The 22,146-nt window shown below is 37.0% G+C and overlaps 1 protein-coding gene across 2 annotated transcripts in view; it reads right to left on the bottom strand.

The window, feature by feature from the left end:
• Window positions 1-22,146, bottom strand: part of SRFBP1 (serum response factor binding protein 1) — a 60,869-nt gene that overhangs the window by 33,797 nt on the left and 4,926 nt on the right. For both annotated transcript variants that reach the window (XR_003909709.1, XM_029941738.1), the window contains exons 2-3: window positions 15,363-15,451; window positions 14,266-14,338 (exon numbers count right to left, since the gene is read on the bottom strand). Coding sequence is in view for 1 of the 2 variants with exons in the window: in XM_029941738.1 (XP_029797598.1) it covers window positions 14,266-14,338; window positions 15,363-15,451 (162 nt within the window). In the remaining variant the exon portion in view is untranslated. The remainder of the gene's footprint in view (window positions 1-14,265; window positions 14,339-15,362; window positions 15,452-22,146) is intronic.

The following is a 22,146-nucleotide window of genomic DNA, read 5'->3' as shown; positions in this document are numbered from 1 at the left end:
TAGGAGACAATAGGAAGCTAGTTTAGGTTCCTGAGCAGGAGAGTGATACAATGAAACAAATTAGTTTTACTACTGGACAATTTCACTGGTGTCAGGTTGTCTGCTGGCAGCCAGTTAAAGAATTACTAAATGTCTACAAACAGCACTGTCTCACTTCAGTTCCAAGTTGACGGTTCATATTTAAAATTACATCTTCATATTCTCAAAACTAAACTGCATACATCTTTCTACCATAAATTATTTTCATCAAGATAGGAAAATTACTGATATGAAAATAATTACAATTTCAGGGAGCAAGCACTAAGCCAACCTGCACAATTCAGAATATTTAAGGCTTTTATTTCACTTTAAAAGAAAAAAAACCTAAACTGTTCCTGGCCCATAAAATTACTCACTTCTAACATGTCCAAAGAGATAGATAGAGATAAGGTCCAATGTTTACATGAACCTGAAGATTCTCCCAAGAGCACTTATACATTCTAATAATACGTCCAAGGAGACAGATTTTTTCATTCTAGAGATTTTCTTCTAACGAAATGTTGGAATTGGGGAGAAAAGTTTACTATTTTCCTTTTGTTTAACAGAACATATTGTGGTCGATTTATAAGGACTAAATGAAATATTGAAAACCACCTAATTTTTATGTCTTCTCAGGATAACATGTTAAGGACAGAAATAATCAGTACAAGGCAGAGGTTTATAGACACAATGTGTATTACTCAGCACATCAAATGAAAAGAGGGCAAAATTACAATGTGGTATGAACATACTGTATTTGCTTTTTACTCCTAAAATATTTCATCTGCATATGTTTGCTAGTTTTCCTTGCCCAACCATAACCAGAAACAAAGAAAACCTCAAACTCAACAGACAATAACACAGGTCTAATAGCACATTCCAGCCCCACCTCCCTTCCCAACAGTGAATCACCTTGGTAATTCATCAAAAAAACTGTGGGAAATTACATGAGATGATTGAGCCACTTTTTTCCCTGTAATTTCAGAATTATAACTAAAATACAGAGATGTGCTAAAAGGAATATAGGAATGCATTAAAAGACAGTGGTCTTTAAAAGAATGAGGGGAAATCTTTCAGAGACCCAACAAAGTATTTGTTATTAAGAAATTCCTTCTAAGGATTTCCCCTAGAATCCTCAAGTTTCTATATTTTTTTCTCAAAGCAATGATAATGAAATCCTATTCATTTCTTAATTACATTCCCATGTGTTAACAGTTTAAAAAGCCTATACCAATTAATATTAGAATCATGTTACATTCAAATGTTTTTAAAATTAATACCAAATCTGGCAAGAAATCAGTTTTTTTGAAATCTAATCAATGCCGCTAATTCATGGTCTCAAGGGAATTATTTTGGTCTTTAGCTTCAGACAATATTTCTAAATGTTAAAATCACACACAAGATCTTTTATATTGAGGTACTCTATCTTTAGGAAGGCCTAACTACTCTAATTATGTCAAATTATGTACAGATCCAAAAATCTTCCCCCAGGAGGCAATGATGATGTATCATCTTTATTTTTACTTTTCTATTAACAGTGATCATTAACATTATAATTATAATGTTACTAGTTACTCTTAATAAAATTATATGCTTAATACTTTTAAGGAGTTAGGTTAGTAAAGTGTTAAGAACATGGACTACGGGTTCCAACAGATTTGGACTGAATTCTGGTTTTGTCAAGGGTGTGTGACTTTGAGAAAAGCAATTATTCCTTAACCCCCAGTTTCCACATCACTAAAACAGAGGATCTAAACAGGAACTCTGGAGAGAAACTATGAAGATGAGAGATACAATGTGTAGGCTGTAGCGAAGTGCCTGTTGGCAAGAGTAGGTGCTCAACAGCGAATAACGAAGTTATTATTACGTTGTTGATGAGCAGCAGCGCTCTTACCCCCAAGGTGCACTTCCTTGTGCTATAAATAATATGTAAGTCTGGGATATGAAGTTGTGCATTGTATCCTGCTATCTAACTAGGATTCAATTAAAGAATATTAAGGAAATAATCAATTTGTTAAATAAACATTAATATTTTGCATTAAACTGTCACCATTCTCAGGACACCTTCCCTGATGACTAGCTAAAAGCAATCTCTTGCTCTTTTAAATAATTTATTTTTAATGTTTATTTACTTTTGATTCAGAGAGAGACAGAACACAAGCAGGGGAAGGACAAAGAGAGAGGGAGACACAGAATCAGAAGCAGGCTCCAGGCTCTGAGCTGTCAGCACAGAGCCCGATGTGAGGCTTGAAGTCAGGAACTGCGAGATCATGACCTGAGCCAAAGTCGGAAACTTAAGCAACTGAGCCACCCAGGCGCCCTGAGAAATCTCTTGCTCTTTTAAAAATTTCAAACCACCCATCAGAACTTAAACTCTGTTTTTAGAATTGTGTGTCCCACATCCTTTCTCTGACAGCGTTAAGATTTCTCCAGAGCAGGTACAAGGAATCACATGACATACGGCCTTCCGTAAAGATACATTAAATAAATGTGCCTGAAAATAGGAAGTCAGTCGTTGCTTCCTATCTTGTTAGCTAGCCTCCAATGTCTTCTCCCTCTAAATCAATCCTCCGTGGTCCTTCAGATTGATCTTACCAGAAAACAAGTATGATTACTCAAAAACCTCTGACCATCCACATTTCCTAAACAGCTTTAATCTGTAATTTCATCTACCACTGTGATTGCTATCTTCAAGTATCTGTGGCTCCATTCACCCCATATTCCATCCAGGACATTAATTCACTCAAGAATTCCTTGGCTAAATGTCTGCGTTTTGCCAATTACTGCACGAGCACCGGGTAAGGCCTATCCTCAAAAAAAGATGACATAGAAAGAAATTGCTGCAGTTCAACGGGCTACATACTATAAAAGACAGAACTGAGCACTACTTCCAAATCACACCATGTAGTTTCAGATCTGTATGCTTTGATCTTGGTGTGCTCTCTTTACCTAGACAGCCTTTTCCAAACCAGAATCCTATTTATTCTTAGAGCTGTAACTCAGTGTCCTCCATTTACTAAGGTCTTTCCTAAGTCCTATACGTAATTAACTGATCCCTTTCTAGATTCTTACAACCCTGATTACAATACTGGGAGAGTATATATTCTAAACAGACTCTTCATCTACATGCACAGTAGGAGGTTCCAAATCAAATTTATTTAACTAAACTGAGCATGTAATATAGAATTTATCATAGCTGTTCTGGAAATTCCTTATATATATAAAACATATATATTATATACTTTTTCCCTATTTTTTTCATATATATTTTTTCATTTGTACATTGTTTTTCTTTTCTGGTTGTAAATTTTGTAGATCTTAAGATAAATGATCATTAATAAATTGGAATGCTTTCTTACATTGTAATGAACAGAATAAATTCTATTTTAATATAGAATAAATTCGTTTTAACAGAAATCAATTAGAAATAACTTTTCTAATATTTCTACAGAAATATTAACTATATTTCTCTTTCTTCCTTCTCACCCACATATAAAATGAAATACCTTGTAAAGGGCTTGGTCAGTGTTTATAAAAGAAGGGGAAAAGGAAACCATACACTTTTACTGTCATTTCTAAAAAAGCATTTTCAATTCAAACAATCACTTCTTAGAATTTAGTGACATGTAAAGAAAACAGAATAAAATTCTTCATATTAAAGGAAAAAAGCTAGAATATTATTTTCGCTTGTGATCACAAAACAGTAATTCTTTGAGTAGCCAAGACACTAAGACCAGTTATTCTAACATGTAGGAAAGAACAAAAGGAATACAAGGTTTTCACTGTGATAGAAATCTAGCAATGTTGGATATGTGTTTGAGTTAAGGAGTGTAAATGAATGAATGCAAATTGTCTCCATTTAACCAAAATTCAGGTGACATTCAGTTAAAAAAAGAAAATCCTATTTTGCAAGAGCTGTTATTTACTGTTCTTATTGCTGCTTTTCTCTAGGGCCCATTCTCTCCCATTGTGTCTTTCCAACAAAGTATGTTGTAATATTTGCCTCTTTTCTCAAACACCACATTATTTTGCACTGGAATTATGATAGTACTATTAGTTGTCCAAATTTTTTAAAATTAATAGTTGAAAAGGGCTTTGGGTACTTTCACAGTTAGTAAGAATGTTCTGCCAAGGTTGTAAGTTCAAATTTCCAGAATTACAAAACTTAAAAAATTAAATAAAAACAATACAAAAGGAAAAAATGTTTTTTAAAAGGTCATGGGATATTCCTTTTTTACTTCCTACCCCTAAATCCTATTTATCCACTCAGTATCCTTTGAACCAGGCTGATCTTGACTGAGGCAATTCCAACATCAGATTTTTAAAATTAGGTGTGTATAATGACTCAGTAAATGATAATCACATATTCATCACTTTTGCCAACAAGGACCTCTAACTTATCCACTGTTTTCAAACGGAAGTAAAAGCAGATTCAAAGTGAGGATGAGTGCCACTTTTACCTGCCATAAACACTCTTACTTAAAAGATAAAAATAAAATCTGTTAAGGCCACCAGAGACTTATAATAGCTTCCTATCAACACGGCTTAACAATGCAGTGCTGTGAAGGGTTTCAGGAATAAGACTTAAAAACCTGGCTTCAAGCTGCAGAAACCACATGCCAGGAAGCAAAGTGAAATTCCAATGTGATGATCTATTTCTAAATGCTGTTGTATGAGTGTGAGGGGAGCAGTAAATACTGAGCTTTTAAACTACCACTATGACTTCCTGTTGATCATTTCAAATGCCACAAGTTAAGTATACAAGGCATCCTACTCACCTTGGAAGCAATACAAATTCTGCCTTTAAAAAATTAAATTAGGGGCACCTGGGTGGCTCAGTCGGTTAAGTGTCCAACTTTGGCTCAGGTCATGATCTCATGGTTCGTGGGTTCGAGCCCCGCATCAGGTCTGCGCTGACAGCTCAGAGCCTAGAGCCTGCTTCGGATTCTATGTCTCCCTCTCTTTCTCTCTACCTCTCCCCTGTTCACACTGTCTATGTCTCTCAAAACTTAATAAAATTAAAAAAAATTTTTTTAATAAAAAAAAGTAAAAACATTAAATTAGACAGCAAATGGTCCAGGAGCAAGGGGTAAGGTGACTGAAATGTACAGCCTATTAATCTTCCACTGCTTCCACTCAGTTTTTAACACTAAAAACAATGACTCTATGATTTTAGACTGTTCTCCATAATGGGGCAGTGTTCTACTGATCTACGAAGATGCAGAGCAACCTTGACATTCTAAATAATGCCAATAAAAGTAAACAATTTTGCTTAAAATTCACTCAGTCAGCTAGCTAGGCAACATTCACTATGTACCTCATACATTACTAAGTGTGGGAACAGAGAATTGAATAAAACCACCCATTTTCCTTTTTTTCCCTAAAGAATAATAATTATGTTTTTAAAATGTTTATTTTTGAGAGAGAGTGAGAGACAGAGGGAATCCCAAGCAAGATCCATGCTGTCAGCACAGAGCCTGACGTGGGGCTCGAACTCATAATCAGTGAGATCATGAATCGAACAGAAATCAAGTCAGATGCTTAACTGACTGAGCCACCCAGGTGCCCTAAACCACTAATTTTCTTAAGGTCTAAGTAGGAGGAATGGCATGAAAGCAGACTGCACTGATAGATAAGAGACACGGAGCTGAATAGAGGAGGTGGTACTTCTGGGTGAGAGTGGTGGTAGGAGAGAGTGTTTCTGAAAGCAAGTAACCTGAGAGTCGTCAGGTGTTGAAGGAGAGAGTAAGTCTATTCAAGAAACAGACATATATAAAAAGCCTGTCCAACAGCAAGAAGGCATGAACTAGACTGATATGTCTGGGATCTGGTAGAGCTGACACAGAAAGTGTGGGGTACATGGGGTACAGGGAAGAGAGAGGAGGAGAAGCGGAGCCAGAGCACAGATCACACAGGGCCTTGTGTGTCAAGCTGGAGACTCCTGATCACATCAGCATTTTAGTGATTTGAAGGTGAGGCAAGATGCAGGAAGCCCAGGTGAGAAAGAATAAGCACCTAAACTAACAGTGGTTACATACTTAGAAGAGGCAATTGACAGATCTGACAAAAGACAAGATTTGGGAGCAGCAGGTAGCTAAGGGAGAAGGGAATGCCAAAGGATTCCTAGATTTCTGGCTTAGAAACTAGATGAATAGTGTCAAAACCAAAATCAGGAATAGAAGAGAATACCTAAATAAGAGAGTCATGGTGAGTCACAAAACGTTAGGGTCAATACTCAGATGCGGACATCTTTTAGACCACCTGCTCATCCACTGTCTCTTTTCTATCGTACAATACAGGTATTCTCTGTTTCCTCTTAGCCAGTGCCCCAGCTGACAGTCCAGAGATAGACATCTAATCCAAGATGGGCTGAGGACGTTAGCCAGCATGGGGGCTTCCTCTGAACAGAAGGTGGCAGGATTCTGGAGCAGCGGTCGCCATGGTAAGGTGGCCCTGGGCACACCTGAGGAATGAAGCTGTCTAGAGAGTCAGAGAGAAGGGGAGAGAGAAGAAGGATGGGTCGGTTGGAAGGACGGAGGAATGAGGAAAAGGAGAGATGAGCACAAAATGGAGGCAAAAGGGACAAGAAGGAAACACACTCAAGAACCGCTGAGTTTTTCTAAGAGTTTTCTGGGCTCTGATTGTACTTCCGGCAAGTAACTGCATTCTTGCCCTTAGGCTCCTGAAGAAACCCCACAATCCTAACAAAAGGCCTCTGTAGCTTAGCTCAGTGAGTCACGTACAATGTTGAGTTTCAGGTGCATGCACAAATACCTAAGTGGAGCTAGACGTAAGCATGGCCATCTTATAGGAAAGATGTGCATCAAAGAGAGAGGACAGTCTCCAGAACAGTGATCGTAGTTCAACTTGCAAACAGCTGGGTTAGAGAGTGAAATGGGAGCGGCTGGAGAACAAAGTGACGGGGGGCGGGGGGGGGGGCGCGCGGCTAGCATACAGGTCAGACTTAATGCTGCTCAGGGAAATGGAGGAACAGGCAGGGAGGAGATAAACTCAGTAGCTATGAGGGGAACATGAAGTGAGGAGAGCAAGGTCACAGTGGCTATACTATTAGGAACAAAGATGTTTTCCAAATAATGGGAAAAGGAGATACTGAGAGACAGTTAAAGGAGGATGATGGGTGTTCAGGCACAGACTAAACAAGTTTATTAGCTGAGGAACAAACAGATACACAGAGAGTCTGAAGCTATCAGTGAAAAAAGGCATATGCAATAAAAGAGGCAAAAGAAACGGACATGGCAAATTAAGGGAGGTGGGCCCTGGACAGAAAGCGAAAAAACCAAAACAAAACAAAAAAAACTTTCCCCTCAAGACTAGTGAGAACAAAATATCAGTCTAGGGTTAGTTTCTGAAGAAACAAAGACCTATAATAAATTTTAGAGTCACCATATGTCACTTTTTAAACACGAAAGTACAAGGAAGCTTGTATCTAAAACAATTATCACCATCATAAAAAGATGTTAAAAGAGTGTATGTCTAGAAAGGCCTTACTCTACCAAAAATATAAAATAAATAAGGAATGGCTGATTTAGTAAAATGGGTATCTAAGGGGTGTCAGAAGTGTTATGATAATATGTTCAAACAGGTCAACTGTTGCTTTGTAATTAAAAGATAAATTCCAATTATTATACTACTTCAAAATCTAAATACTATGTCAGTATAAAGCTACAAAGCCAGTTCTTTTTGCTCATGCCTGAAAGAGATGGAAGTGAAGGTTGCAAATAAACAAATTCACATAAAAGAACAGAATGAGGGAGCAAGAAATCACTTTTTGAAAGCTAATCCATTCAATCTTCTTCATTTGATGGTTGCAAAATGGAAGCCTGGAGAGAGGTCCAAGCCCATCACCTGAATTACAGTTGGTCTCCACAACTCAGATCCCAGTTTTATAGTTTTCAATTTACATCTCCTTTTTTTTTTCTTTTGGCCTGTGAATGGGGTGTTAGGTGGAAAAACTTTATTATGTTCTAGCAACAAAGTAGGCAGAAGCACGGAAAGAAGAGCCCTCCTCGGCTCAGCAGTGATTGCCTGTCCACGACAGAGGTCCTCTCCAACGACAGAGGTTTTTTAGATTCACGTCAGTGCAGAGCCACCAAATGTGACATCTCTCAGTCTCCCTGTTCAACTACTGTATAAGCTATCCATTTAATAAAGTGTCCACTAGAACAGATATTACCAGGAGCTACAGTAAAAGAAAAGCAAACAACAAGGGAAAAAAGAAAAAATGTGATGGGACAAGTATAAAGAAAGAAAAATTAAACAGTCCTGCAGGTGCAACCGTTCTCATGGGTGTCTGGATGGCTAAACTGTTCTGGAGAAGAGAGTTACTTCTCCCTTTTATGAAAGAATACCATGCTGAGTTTTTACTGGGGCTCTTTAAAGTTGACCTAAAAGTTTCAAGAAATCATTTATTACTTGATTTCCTTAATGCACTACAGAAAAATAACCTAATGAAAACTATAGATTATATGAAAGGTACTTTCAAGTCACAGTGTGGATGGCTGGAGACCCCATAGCCATAAAAGATCATAAGGCACACATGATCAAGGAATTTGGGAGGTGGGTGAGAAAGAGAAACATTATACCTCTTCCATGCCTGGACCACTGTCTGCAGCTTCTAGGTTTCAGAAGTGAAGAAAACAAGGCTTTGAAATAAATTCAGCCTTTAAGGTTGTCAGACATCATTTTGCAGGTACGAAACAAGATGGGGGCGGGGAGGAAGGAAGGTAAACTTAGGATCACATGAGTAAGAACAACACCCATTTTGGTTCTGTCAGCACAGTTCTGCAAAGTGGGCTAGGCTGCAGAGGAATTAGAACTTAAAAAAAAACTCCTCAATCATCATCATCAAATAATGAAGCTTGCACAATGAAATGAATATTGCTAGTTCTGAAAACACAACCGCTAGCACTACCACCAAACACACCTGGTTGATCACTCCCTTCTTGAAAGAGTCTCTTGGTTTCCTAGATACCAAACCCTCTTAGTTCCTTCTCCTCCCGTAGCTATTCCTTCTCAATCTCTTAGACTTATTCTTCCTCATCTCTACGATCTAAACCTACATGGTCTTGGAGCACTCAGGTCTGTTTCCTTAGCTAGTTACAGTTAACTTCCAACTTTGGATACTTGCATATCTGGGTATGAGACTAAGATACTAACAGATACAATTAATTCCCTTGTCCCTCACTTCCCCCAGCAGCTGCCATAAAGCTTGGACATACTTGAAAAAGCCCTGCCTGGAGGTAATGCAGAGTAAATGAAACCAGAAAGACTGATAGGGAGTCGATGCTGACTAAGCTAACATAAAGATGGGAAGCTTTACAAATAAGTTCCCATGTCTTCAGAGTATAGCCTAAGGCTACGTGCAGTCTGCATGGTTCTGGAACATGTGGAAGAGCCAATTCCAAGAGGGTCTCGGAAACAGAAAAGCTCTGAATGGAGGCTGGAGCTGCTAAGAAGCGAAGTTTGTGGGTAAAGCCTAACCAAAAAATACTAACTGCTAATACAACCACTCTTTGCAGAAAATGAGCCAACCCCAGAATCTCTACTACCTTGACCTTCATAATGCCCAAAGTAAAATCCTCATATGAAGAACCAAAACACAGAAACACCCGCATTCTCCACAGGCAAAAATGGCTGTTATCAATAACTTCAATGATACATACCTGCATATATCTGTAAAAATTCCCCTCAGTGAATTACACTTTTGTCAGAGAAAAAAAAATCTCAGCAGAGAAACAGAAACAATAAAAAAACTGTTGACTGATTTAGCCATAGACCATAGATCATTGTGTGAAAAACTATATGATATTCCTATCATCTCAAAGTTGTTACTTCACAAATTTACTTAATAGTCGCAAACAGAAAAAGGTGCCTTTAAAATGGAGAAATCTGAGACAAATCCAAACCAAAAGATTAGAACTCAACATCACCACTAAACATGGATATGACACAATGCAGCATTATTCGTATTATATTGTACAATTACAATTTTTCTATAAGTTTGAAATATTCTCCAAACAGGTGGAGGGAAACACAAACAAAGACAGCCAAAAGACTGTTAAAAATCAGGGAAAAATTAAAGTATTGTTCTGGGATCCATTCATTTTCTTTATCACAAAGAAACTCTAGAAAAGTAGGTGAAGGAGTTTAATGTGCTTATTAATAATAATATACTGGTAACTAGTCCTCCTGATAAACAGATTACTGATTTTTGTTAAGAAGAAAATCCTCACCTGAAGAATGCTCTTAGTAGGATGTCCCTTAAGGATGCTGCAGTAAACAAACTCAAAACTCTAGGGATTTATGAGGCATGGCCCACTGCATAAAATCACTTCAACTATACAACCCTGGGGAATAGAATGGACAAGTTTCAAAATCTAAATGCTCTCTGCTATGAGGTAATAACTAAACTTCCTTATTTAAAGACCTCATCTACTCTGGGCCACAAAGTGCCTGTCTGACATAGAAAGGATGGACATGGGGAATGACCAAGAGTTCCATATCTCTCTCCTTGCTTCATGCGCCTTCCTTGAAACTATTAGTAACTGTGGATGATATGTGAGATCTGTAATATGTGTCTGATTTAAATCTTTGTACTGGCTTGTAAACAAAAGAGGAAACTATCAAAAATAATTATACCTAAGATGAATTTAATAAATATGAAAATGTTAGTAGAATAAGTGAACTGTTGATTTGATACAAATAATTAACATGGTATACTTATAGCAAATATAAGGCATCTTTTATCCTAAGGCAAAATTTCTTTTAAGCATCTATAGGAGAAAACAAAATCTAACTGTATGAAATTACAGAGAAATTTCTCCACCAATTTTCAAAAAGCTAATATAACCAGAAATATCACAAAATTTTAATATATGAAAATATATGATGATAAACCTGCAACTGAGTGTACGGAGCCCAGAACTCTTTTAAACATGTCCTTTGAAATAGGAATATGCCTAATTTATAGAATTGCGGTGAAATTCAAATGATACAACATAAATATTATCATAATCTACACCATTTTTCCTAACTGTGGTCCACTAATGACTACCACTTAGAAACAGGCTACGAAGCATGAGAAAAGGTGATCCAAACAGCTGATGCAAGTTCAAAGTCTGGTTTGAGTAAGAGTCCTGAGCATGTAAAAAACGGGGGCTGAAACAAAACCAGAAAGCTTTAAAATAGAGAGGTAGGGGTAGCAGGCAGAATAAGGGCTCCTAGATCATGCAAGTGCTCAGTGCACAGGACAACTTGGCAGAGGGAAGAGTAACAGCCTCAGCGGGAACAAGAGAAAAACATGCCGATATAGGAAACTGAACATTATTTAGCTGTGAGGAATTAAAGAATCTGAAAACATATTGCATGTCCTTGGGCTGATGTCCTCCAGAAGACAACTACCATGTTTATTACATGATCTCATCTGGGAGAGCAGGATCCGGGTATATTTCAGGAAATATCTATCTTATCTAACTGAGGCAGCGCCATCAAATACCTACCTCCATTCACTTCATAACAGCCAGGAAGCCCACCACCTACTAGCTGTTTGACCTTGAGCAAGCTTAACTTCTCTAAGCCTCAGTTTTGTATTCTAGAAGACTGAGACAATAACGATGTCTCCTTCATTAAATCATGAATATAAAACACACAATATAGCACCTGGCACATACTGAATGCTCAGTAAAAGCCAGTCATTACCTTGATTACTTAAGAAGGAACTCCTTGTACATTTTGGTTGACTGCACTGTATGTCTCAATTTTACTTTCTCCTTCTATAGCTAGCTAACAGCAATCTGTAAAAGTTAATAAGCTACTTTAGCTTCCAAAGAAAAGGAACTGTTTCAGAAGACAGTACTTACATCAAAATTAAAAGTATGAATACTATTAGAAAAGGCAGCAAAGACCTGGTATTTGTACATTACAGTCTATAAAATTAGAACCTATGATTTTAAAGTATCATAAAGATCAGGCCATTTTTTTTTCTTGGCCAGAAAACAGAAACTCCCATTTCTAAAAATATCTCAGGTTTTCCTCTTGAGGAAGTCAGCTTGCAACAAAATACCCTATGATCATAGAAGGCAAGTATAGGACTATACATCATGAACAAGTCTACAAAAATGTAGTGGTAAATGAGCTAAAGAAAAAATTCATCTGGAAGAACAAATATGTAGAGGTTTTCCTCCAAATTTAATTCAGACTGTAAGTTTTCTGGTTTGTAACTATTTCTTTGATATTTCCATATTGATGAGGAACACTTCCTTAAGAAATCACACATGATCTTTCTATTTTCAAAAATCCACTGCCATCTGCTTCTTTTAGAAAAGTAGACTGATTCTGTAAAAGAATCATGAGTGAGAAATAAAATTTCAAATGTAAGAAAAGTATAAGGTCTTTCTCGTACACTTTTTATTCTGGTTTTTAGATTTAAATGTATTCCGGTTTTAAAACGCCATTATGAAAGAAGTTGATGTCAAAGTAACCAATGTAGACCACTAGTACCAAGAATTCAAAGAATATACATACTATTATTTTTATTAACTATTTTGCAAATTTTATTAACTATTAATTGCAAAGAACATACAGGCAATAAGTTTTAGCTTTCTATGAGGCAACAATTCCATAGTGGTCTTATATAATCTAGGAAAACAAACAAGGTCATGACACAGCAATCCTGTAAACCTACAAACTGTAATTATCGCTGAGCCTGATTTCCTATGGCTGATGAGGTTTAAGAATAACAAACAACTTCTACATAGGGATCAAATAGGCCTTTTTTTAAAATTAACTGAATTTATTATTGAGAGCTACAGGAGGGAAGATTAATGAATATATTTTAATCTCAAACTCTTTATACACTGCATATAGCTTACTGTATACAATCCATCCTTTCCAGGGTAAATTAAAATCAGCAGTTATACCGTAGTTCAAAGCATCTGAATAATCTAGAACTGCAAAAATGACTATTCGGAAGAAATTATAGGGAAAAACTTAGATAAGGAATGTAATTTAGTAAGGACCTTGGTTAAGAGAAAGTAAAAGAGAAAAAGGGATAAATCCTAATTTTCTATCTCAGTGTTATACACAGAACAAAAATCTCCAAAGATTTTATTTCTTGTAGGAATTTCACAGGGGAAAAAAAAGATCTATGAAAAAGCCTACATGAGGTGTAATCCATACCGACACAAACAGTGATTAGGATATAGACTATTTTGACTGAATGACTAGATAAAACAGGGATTACAACTTTGAGAAAGGAAAGATATATCAAACGGACTCCATGAATTCTGTAGACCTGTGTACATAAATAAAATTACCCCACAAAAAACGTTGATTCACGCCAAAGAATCATGTCCTACCCTTTATTTCTAGTCAGATGAACTGTGATAACTTTGTCTTATAAACACCTTACAATCCCGTCAAAAGGAAAAAATGGTGACAAGCTTTGATGACCTAACTCAATTAGAATATTGTTAGAGAATTCTCTTGCTCTTTTATCTACCTCAAAACTGGGAAGTTATACCAAAATGTAATAGTCAAACATACATGCAAAATGACCCTGCAATTAAGATAATTGCTAGTACCAAATGTTGTTTTTAAGTTCTGCAATGAAACAGTCTCCCAGACATTTAATAGTATGTCATTTGGTAAATGAAAGTTTCCACAAAGTAAGAGCAGTGAGAAGACCTAAAAATTATGCTAGTGAAGAGTCTGGCTGAAAGAAACAAAAATACGGATCATTTTGGTCCAGCACTAATTTTATTTCAAGTTACTACAGAGCTGAATAAAATGCTGACACCACCACACAAAAATTTATTGAGTTGGCAATAGGCAAAGCATGATGTCAGCCACCATCCGCATTACCAAACAGCATCAACGCTTTAACTCTAGAGCTTAACGTGGACTTTACGTGTGAAGTTAGAGTAAAAACAAAAATCTTAGGCATGAGGCATTATTAAACATAGATGAGTTTAGTTTGGCATAGTTTCGATGCAAATTACTCTAAGGCTTTAACAACTTCAGTAAAAAACATGGAAAAATGTAAGTTTAAACATACTACAATTTTCTAAATGTGCTACATTCTTCACCAAACAGACCCATAAAAATAAGTCTCAGTCAACTGGTAATAGCATTCAAACAACTACCACACACACACACACACACACCCAAGGCAGGCTGAGAGGAGACATGGAAACACACATATATATTCACATTCACCCAAGGCCTGACCTTCATCGCATGAATTTCTTCAAGTAATCGTTGTGCCCGTCTCTGGTTTTTTAACAGTGCCTCTTCAGTGCCCCTGTAAAAATTACATGAAAATATACAGCCAGGAAAACCATTTTAGACTCCTATCACAATGGGAAGTCTTCATTTCTTCTAGAAAAGCATAATAAATCTTTAAATAACAAACACTATCGTCCTGCATTGTCCTGCACATCCACTGTCAAAAAGATACCCCAATTACATCAACAAACCCAGCTTTTTGGCAAATTATAAACATCATCTAGCATTGTGTTAATGACTATTACTACTGAGAGACAGTTTGCCTTCTAAGTCCTTAATGGGAAGGCCAAATAATATTTTTTAATCAACTGATTAATGGCACATTGCATTTCATGTTAACATAGGCTTATGAGCTACCATTAAAGGCTAGATACAATTTTGTTCAGCAAAATTTTGTTCTCTGCAATTAAAGGAATACAGAAGGAGAAATACCTGATTACATCAGAAAAAGGTTATTTATGATAGAAAGAACGAACGGGAAACTAAGGGGGAACAAAATATCTGAAGACTATTCATGCTTAATGCATAAGAACTACAAGTAACATGTTTAATATTAGTGATAATGAGGTTACAAAATATTACTTAAAAGTAGGTGGGAAACCATGTTTTGATAAACACTTCCACAAGGTACTCAAGATTTCAACTTAATTAGCAATTCAAGGGATAAAGTGATGTAAAATTATTACTACTGATTCAAGGTCTTACTAGATTAAACACTGTACATCTTAAAATAACTTCTAATAACATAAAACACAGAAGTAACTGGGAAGGACTATCATTCTGCAAAGGCTAAAATGAGAGCTCTGCAAAAACAGCAGAATCGTTGTGTATCTTAACTGAACGTGGCCCAGACCACATATGGATGGGCTGACACAGCTCACCGGCTCCCACTCAGACCCCCTCTCTGTATGAAACAAAGTGCTGCAGGAGTAAGATACTTAATTATTCCTCCGGGTTCCACCCTCAGATTTTGTAAATATTGAATAAAAACAACTTCTGACATTTCATTAGTCATAGGACCATGACTTCAAGTGACTAACTTTTTTGACTTGAGTCTGCCAACGCTCCGGACAAGTTTTCGGATAACCAGAACTCGGATTCTCTTCACGTCTTTTCGCATCTTCACAACCTTTGAGGGATGAAACCAAAATTAGAAAGGTTTTCTCTTGATTCAAGGAGAAATATACTTTGAGTCTTAATATTAGAGATTAAGTCTAGTCACTCTAACTGAATTTTTAAGCATAGTCACAGATGAAATCCAACTTTTTCCATCAACAGTGAAGGAATAAATCAACATTCTAAAAATATGTCTGGAACTTAAGAGAAACAAGTTACAATTTTTTACAAAGTGACAGCATTTTCATCGATTAGTATGTTAATACTGCACTTGTGTTTTGTACTAAGAACATCATACACAGTGAGTTCCCTGAGATCAGACAGCGTCGCATTCATCTCTGAACCCTTGGGATTAAAACGGAGCTTCACCTATAATGGTAGGAATTTAATTTATTCAGTGTTTATATTACCAAAAACAAATGTGTGAAAGTAGTAACATTTTCCTTATTTATGCAGCATCCCTTGCATTTGTTTTCAGTAACAAATTTCAAGCACAACTTTAAAAGAGATGTGAAAGACACAGGGTGCATGCGTACACGCACACTAACAGATGCTTTAAATCATCCTCTTAGAGAAGAGTGTTAAACTCTAAGAATGAAAAAACAGAAAGATCGGCCAAGAAATGGAAACATTCTAATAATGAAGAATTACATGTTAATAGTACTTAGTATAATGGGATGCTATCATTCTGAGTTTGTATTTCATCTATAATTATTCGGAGTCATATAATCTATCATTCATTTCATAATGTCCTTCTTGCCTTCTCCATTTTAAGAACTATATAAAACTCAGTTCAGATAAAATCTTCCCTGAGAAAACTTCCAATGACTCCTTCAGACAGAGATAACCCGTGACCTTCGTGCCCCTACTATAACTTGTAGGCAGCATCTGTCACAGTGAACTGTCTCTAATTGGTCACGCGGCCATCGTTTTCTATGGTCTGGGCACTCCTAGAGGACGGGGCCTTGCGAGATTTACGTTGATGCTTTAAGGGCCTTGAAAGAATGCCTGGCACATACAGTTCCTCAACTTCTCCTTACTGAAATAACAGTATCAACATGATCCTGTCTCTTAAAGGCTCTTGCATTCAGCTACAACACCTTCTCTTACCCTCAGTATAATTCACCCCTTATTCTTTGAAGATATTGGTAACCAGCTTACAATTTATTTCCTTCCTAGCATTTTCCACCATTCCGGGTGACGTAGATGTCCATGTCACAACTTATTCATTATTATACCCTCACGTCTTGACTTCCTCTTTCTTCATGAACTAAACTATTCCATCTCAGGACCCACTTCCATGGTCATACCACTGTCTTTGTTAGCATGCATAGTTTGTTTTTATAACCATTAATTCAAATACTCCACTCTAAGATTACAATGTCTAATAACTTCTTTTTTCAAGTCTACCCACCACAACCTTCTTTGACTTCACTGGGACCACCAGTTCCCTGACCCCTATCTTTTCTCTCAAATGATTATTCCTCTACTTTTATTAAACTTTCCTTTTATAGACGCTGTGTGCCAATACCTTAAACTTTCCTATCCCTCCTTTTAGCAATCCTTCTAGCTAATCCTGGATGAAAACATTATCCTGAGTTCTTTGTCACAGCACAAAACTGGGCAATACTTTGCACATTCTATTTAAATTCATCACAACTAAACTGAAATGGGCCCCCATACTCTTAACAATCCTATCCTATTTTTTGATTAATTCCTTCCATAATGACTAGTTTACACCTCTGCTCTCTGAAACCTCAGAGACTGTCCTCTGCCTCTTGCTTTTCCAATTTCCTGGAGAAAATGAATATCAGATGGGAACCGTCATCCTTCTACCACTTACCACCACGAATGCAAATCCATCCTCTACTAACAAAGTTACACTAAAAGAAATTCTCCTACATGGTGTCCAATGTTAATGTTCTAACTGTGCTTTGGATCTCATCTTTTCTGCCTCCTAGAACCCTTACTTATAGACTAACCCTTTAGTCTGGCATTGTCAGTCTCTTACATAGATGTTACCATTAATTTTTTTGTTTCTATTAATTTTTAATCAAGCTTGACTCATCTTCCCTAGAGACAAGACAGACAAAACATCCTCGCTATGAAAATCACTGGGAATACCCTCTCTCTACAACTGCCTCATAGCCAAGCTCTCGGACAGTTTCAAACTCCGTATCTCCACTTCTAAATACCACATGATTTCAGTTGGATTTCCATTCCCATTAGTCCACAAACAGCTGTCATGAAAGACACCAATGATTTCTAAAAGCCCCTCAAATCCAAAAATTTTTCAGGCTTCATTTCCCTTTAAGTCTCAGGAGCATTTGACACTGTTGATCACTTTCTGCTTCTTGAACATTTTCCCTTGCTTTCCATAACAGAATATTCTCCTGGGTTTCCTTCATCATCTCTAGTCACTTCACCCTGGTCCTCCCTGAAGGCTCATCCACTTCTAACCAGTCATAAGTTCAAAGGACAATCCTAAGCCAACTCTCCTTTTTTTCACAATATACTAATTAGCCCTAAGTGATCTTACCTCGTATACTGTAATTTGCTAACTAAACAAAGATGACTCAGCAATTTCTGCTTTCAGCTCAAATCTCTCTTTTAGCTCCAGATCTAAGTGTGTAACTCTCTACTTGACAGTTCCTTTTAAGCATGCTGAAACTCATCTACATCTTACATTTGAACTTATGTTCTTCACCCCCAAATGGACTCCTTTTTTGTTTCCTATTTCAGGGAAGAGAACAAACCTTTTATTCAATTATAAATCTCAGGCTCATTATAAGAAGCTCTCTTTTCTAAATCCCTCACAATGACTCTGTTACTAAGCTGTGTTAATTTTATCTCCTAATTATATTTCAAACTGTTACCACTTTTCCCCCTATCTTAACCTCCTAGCTCTCTTGGCTGAGTTACTGCTAATTAGTTTCTCTACATCCATTCAAGCCTCTTTCCTACCAGTTATCCACAACTCAGTCAGAATATACCTTTTAACACACATATCTGATAACAGACCTTTACTTTATTCTCTTCGGTGGTTTCCATTTTGTCTTAGGATGTCACTCGGGCCTTCTTTTAGTCCTTGGTTCTCACCATGCTGCCACCTACCTCCAAGTCTTTACACCTGCTGTTTCCTCTAGTAGGCATGTTCTTTCTTATCCTGATTTTGGTTCAACTGTCATTTCTCAGTAAAATCTTTTCTGGCTTTCCTGAGAGGGTCAAAATACCCCCTATATAAACACTTAAGAGTGCTTCTAGAACTTATCATGACCATTATTTTTAAGTTTAACATTTTACTTATAATACAATTACAACCTAATGTGTCTTTTTCCCAGTAGGTTATAAATTCCATAAAGATCAAGTGTCTGGTTTTAGTCAACATTACATCTTAACACCTAACAAAGTGATGGTATAGTTTAAGTTTTCAATGGCACGTGTTAAGTGACCAGAAAGGCTACAATACTCACTTGTTCATTCGCTGTTTCAAACGTAAAGTATATTAACAAAGTGCAGAGTGATCAGGTTTCTTTCCTGCTAGATATGCTAACCTCTTTGGAATTTATTTAGAAGTAAGATTGAGAAAAAAAAATTACACCTGAACAAATAAAAAGCCATTTAGACCAGGTTTAAGTGAGAAAAGCTTACATTTCATACACAGTAAAGCGGGGGTTTAGGACACATTTTTCTAAAAGTCATTTATAAAATAAACGGATAGTGAGTGATAAATTATACATTAAAATATGTTAACAACTGTTTCTAACTGCTGTACCCTGCAGTTGCATGAAGTGATTATACACTATTTGCTAACTGCTGTGAGCCAGACATAACTAATAAACTACAGTGACCAGAGTTGGTCCTCAGTTACATTCCAATCATGGGAAAGCTAGATTCCAATTTTAAAACTCCAATTTAAGAAGCACTATGTTTGTCATTACTGCATTAGGTAATTCTAAATGAAAAGGGAATGCTTTACGTATGTAATTTCATGCCAAAACCAAAAAATGCTTTTCTAACTTCTTGACTTTTCCAGTATTTTTGTGCAAGCAGCAGGAAAATTATATTACTCTATTAGAAAAATAAGTACATCCATTTTATGTAACAATGGAATTATAATTTTATTTTCCTCCCAACTACTTACCTCAAGCACTTAGCTTTCTTCAAGCATTTAACCTTATTTTTGCAAAACTGACAAACAGGTACCACAAGCCTCTTATGAAAGAAAACTTCATTTGCACCTAGGAATTATGAAGTTGGTTGACAGAAAACCCACAAGTCAACAAGTATGCCTAAAACATTCAATACTGTCAGAAGGCCAATGCACTACTTAAGGGCAATGTTCTTGGGTTTTCCAACCCAAAGCAAACAGAACTATCACTGTTAGAAATGTGAAATAAGTATGATACTGTCTGGGAGGGAAGGAAGGAAAGAGAAAGAGAGCAAGGAGAAAACAGGGGCCTAATAATGGAAATGAAGTGTGCTGACAAAGAAGAAACAAAAAGGAGAGAAAGTAAAAGGAAAGAGCTTGAGGAAAGAAACTGAAGGACTAATCTGTGGGTTGTCATCAAATCCAAGCTGAGGGAGTCTAAGCAGCAAAAGAATGTAGTTAATCTATAAAAGCAAAAGAAAAAAACGGATACACATACACATACACACACACACACACACGCACACACATGACACATGTGCTGAAAGTGAGGTGTCAATGAGAACTCAGGCATGTGGATGCCCTCATTAACCTGGTAAAATCTAAATACATTAACATAATCTGGGTCACCTCTGGTCACAAAAATATGATCATAACTAAATTAAGTGGAAAGCTAATATACCTGCTTGGGAAAAGACATGTAGCAAATGGGGAAGAGTCAACATAAACACAGGACAGGGAGCCACAAAGAGTAAAAGCAAGCAGCGTCTAATTCAAGGAGATTCCAAAGAAGGATTCCCCACCCCAGTTCAGAGAAGAGTAATCCAATTTGTACTGGAATAACTCAATTATGGGGACAGATGTATCACAGCCCAACAATGAACTGTGTGCATCCAGTGTAGATCAGCACACCGTAAAAGAACCTTTTGCAATATGAGAGTTACTGTCCTACATTAGATATATTTCATAAACTAGCTTTTTCATTTATGCAGTCTCTTATAAGCTATGGTTAATGTGAATTTGCTTTTGAGAATGGGCTATACTTTTGGGGTGACAATGACAGCAGGCTTCTGATCTATAAAGCTGAGAGCAAACTATGGTCCCAAGATAAAAGTAAATACAACTTTGAATTGACACGTGTTAGCTATCTGAGAGCCAGACTACTATCCAGCATCTTTTGAGAATTCATCGACTTTGCCATGCATTTAAATTAACCTATAACAAAACCCCATGGTTATTAAACAATTGTTCCTTACGCCTTGTATTGCTCTAGGGGAGCTTGCAGTGCTAAGACAAATCTGAGCATACCTGTGTTTCTTAGAGTACATTAAAACTTCTGGTTAGGGGCGCCTGAGTGATCAGTGGGCTAAGTGTCTGACTTGGGCTCAGGTCTTGATCTCACAGTCTATGAGTTTGAGGCCCACATCAGACTCTCTGCTGACAGCTCAGAGCCTGGAGCCTGCTTCAGATTCTGTGTCTCCCTCTCTCTCTGCTCCTCCCCTGCTTGTGCTCTGTCTCCCTACAAATGAATAAACGTTAAAAAAAAAAAAAAAAAGAAAAAACCCCCAACAACCTTCTGGCTATTCATTGTTCATCTATCAGACGGTCTCACACACACACAGGACACATGGAAAAAAAATCAAGACACATCATGTCCGTGAGGCTGTTGTGAAATAGGCACTCTCATGTGCTACTGATAGAGGACAACAAACTGGTGTACTCCTTCTGGATGAAACCCTGGCAATCCAGACAAAAATCCTACTTATAGGAAATCTATCCAGAGGATACATCTCCAACAATAGGAAATGGCTATGCAGACGACCATTCACTGCAGGCTTCCTCTAAAATGGTACATAAAACACAAAATAATGCATATATGTCCTTGGTTAGGTTTACTCCTAGGTATTTGATAGTTTTTCGTGCAATTGTGAATGGGATCTGTTTCTTGATTTCTCTTTCGGCTGCTTCATTTTTGGTGTATAGGAATGCAACTGATTTCTCTACATTGATTTTGTATCCTGCAACTTTACTGAATTCATTAATCAGTTCTAGAAGGCTTCTGGTGGAGTCAATTGGGTTTTCCATGTAGAGTATCATGTCATCTGCAAAAGTGAAAGTTTGACTTCTCTGCCAATTCTGATGCCTTTAATTTCCTTTTGTTGTCTGATTGCTGATGTTAGGACTTCCAGCACTATGTTAAACAGCAGTGGTGAGAGTGGACACCCCTGTCGTGTTCCCTACACAGGGGGAAAGCTCTCAGTTTTTCCCCATTGAGGATAATATTGGCTGTGGGCTTTTCATAAACTGCTTTTATAATGTTTAGGTAAGTTCCTTCTATTTCGACTTTCTCAAGGGTTTTTATTAAGAAAGGGTGCTGTATTTTGTCAAATGCTTTTCCTGCATCTATTGACAGGATCATATGGTTTTTTTCCCTTCTTTTGTTAATGTGATGGATCACATTGATGGATTTGCGAATACTGAACCAGCCCTGTAACCCAGGAATGAATCCCACTTGATCATAATGGATAATTCTTTTTATGTGCTGTTGGATTCGATTT

Source organism: Suricata suricatta, chromosome 6, assembly GCF_006229205.1.
Source record: "Suricata suricatta isolate VVHF042 chromosome 6, meerkat_22Aug2017_6uvM2_HiC, whole genome shotgun sequence".
NCBI classification, from domain to species: domain Eukaryota; kingdom Metazoa; phylum Chordata; class Mammalia; order Carnivora; family Herpestidae; genus Suricata; species Suricata suricatta.
Note: the sequence above shows the minus strand (reverse complement) of the source record. Positions and strands in the feature narration are given on the sequence as shown.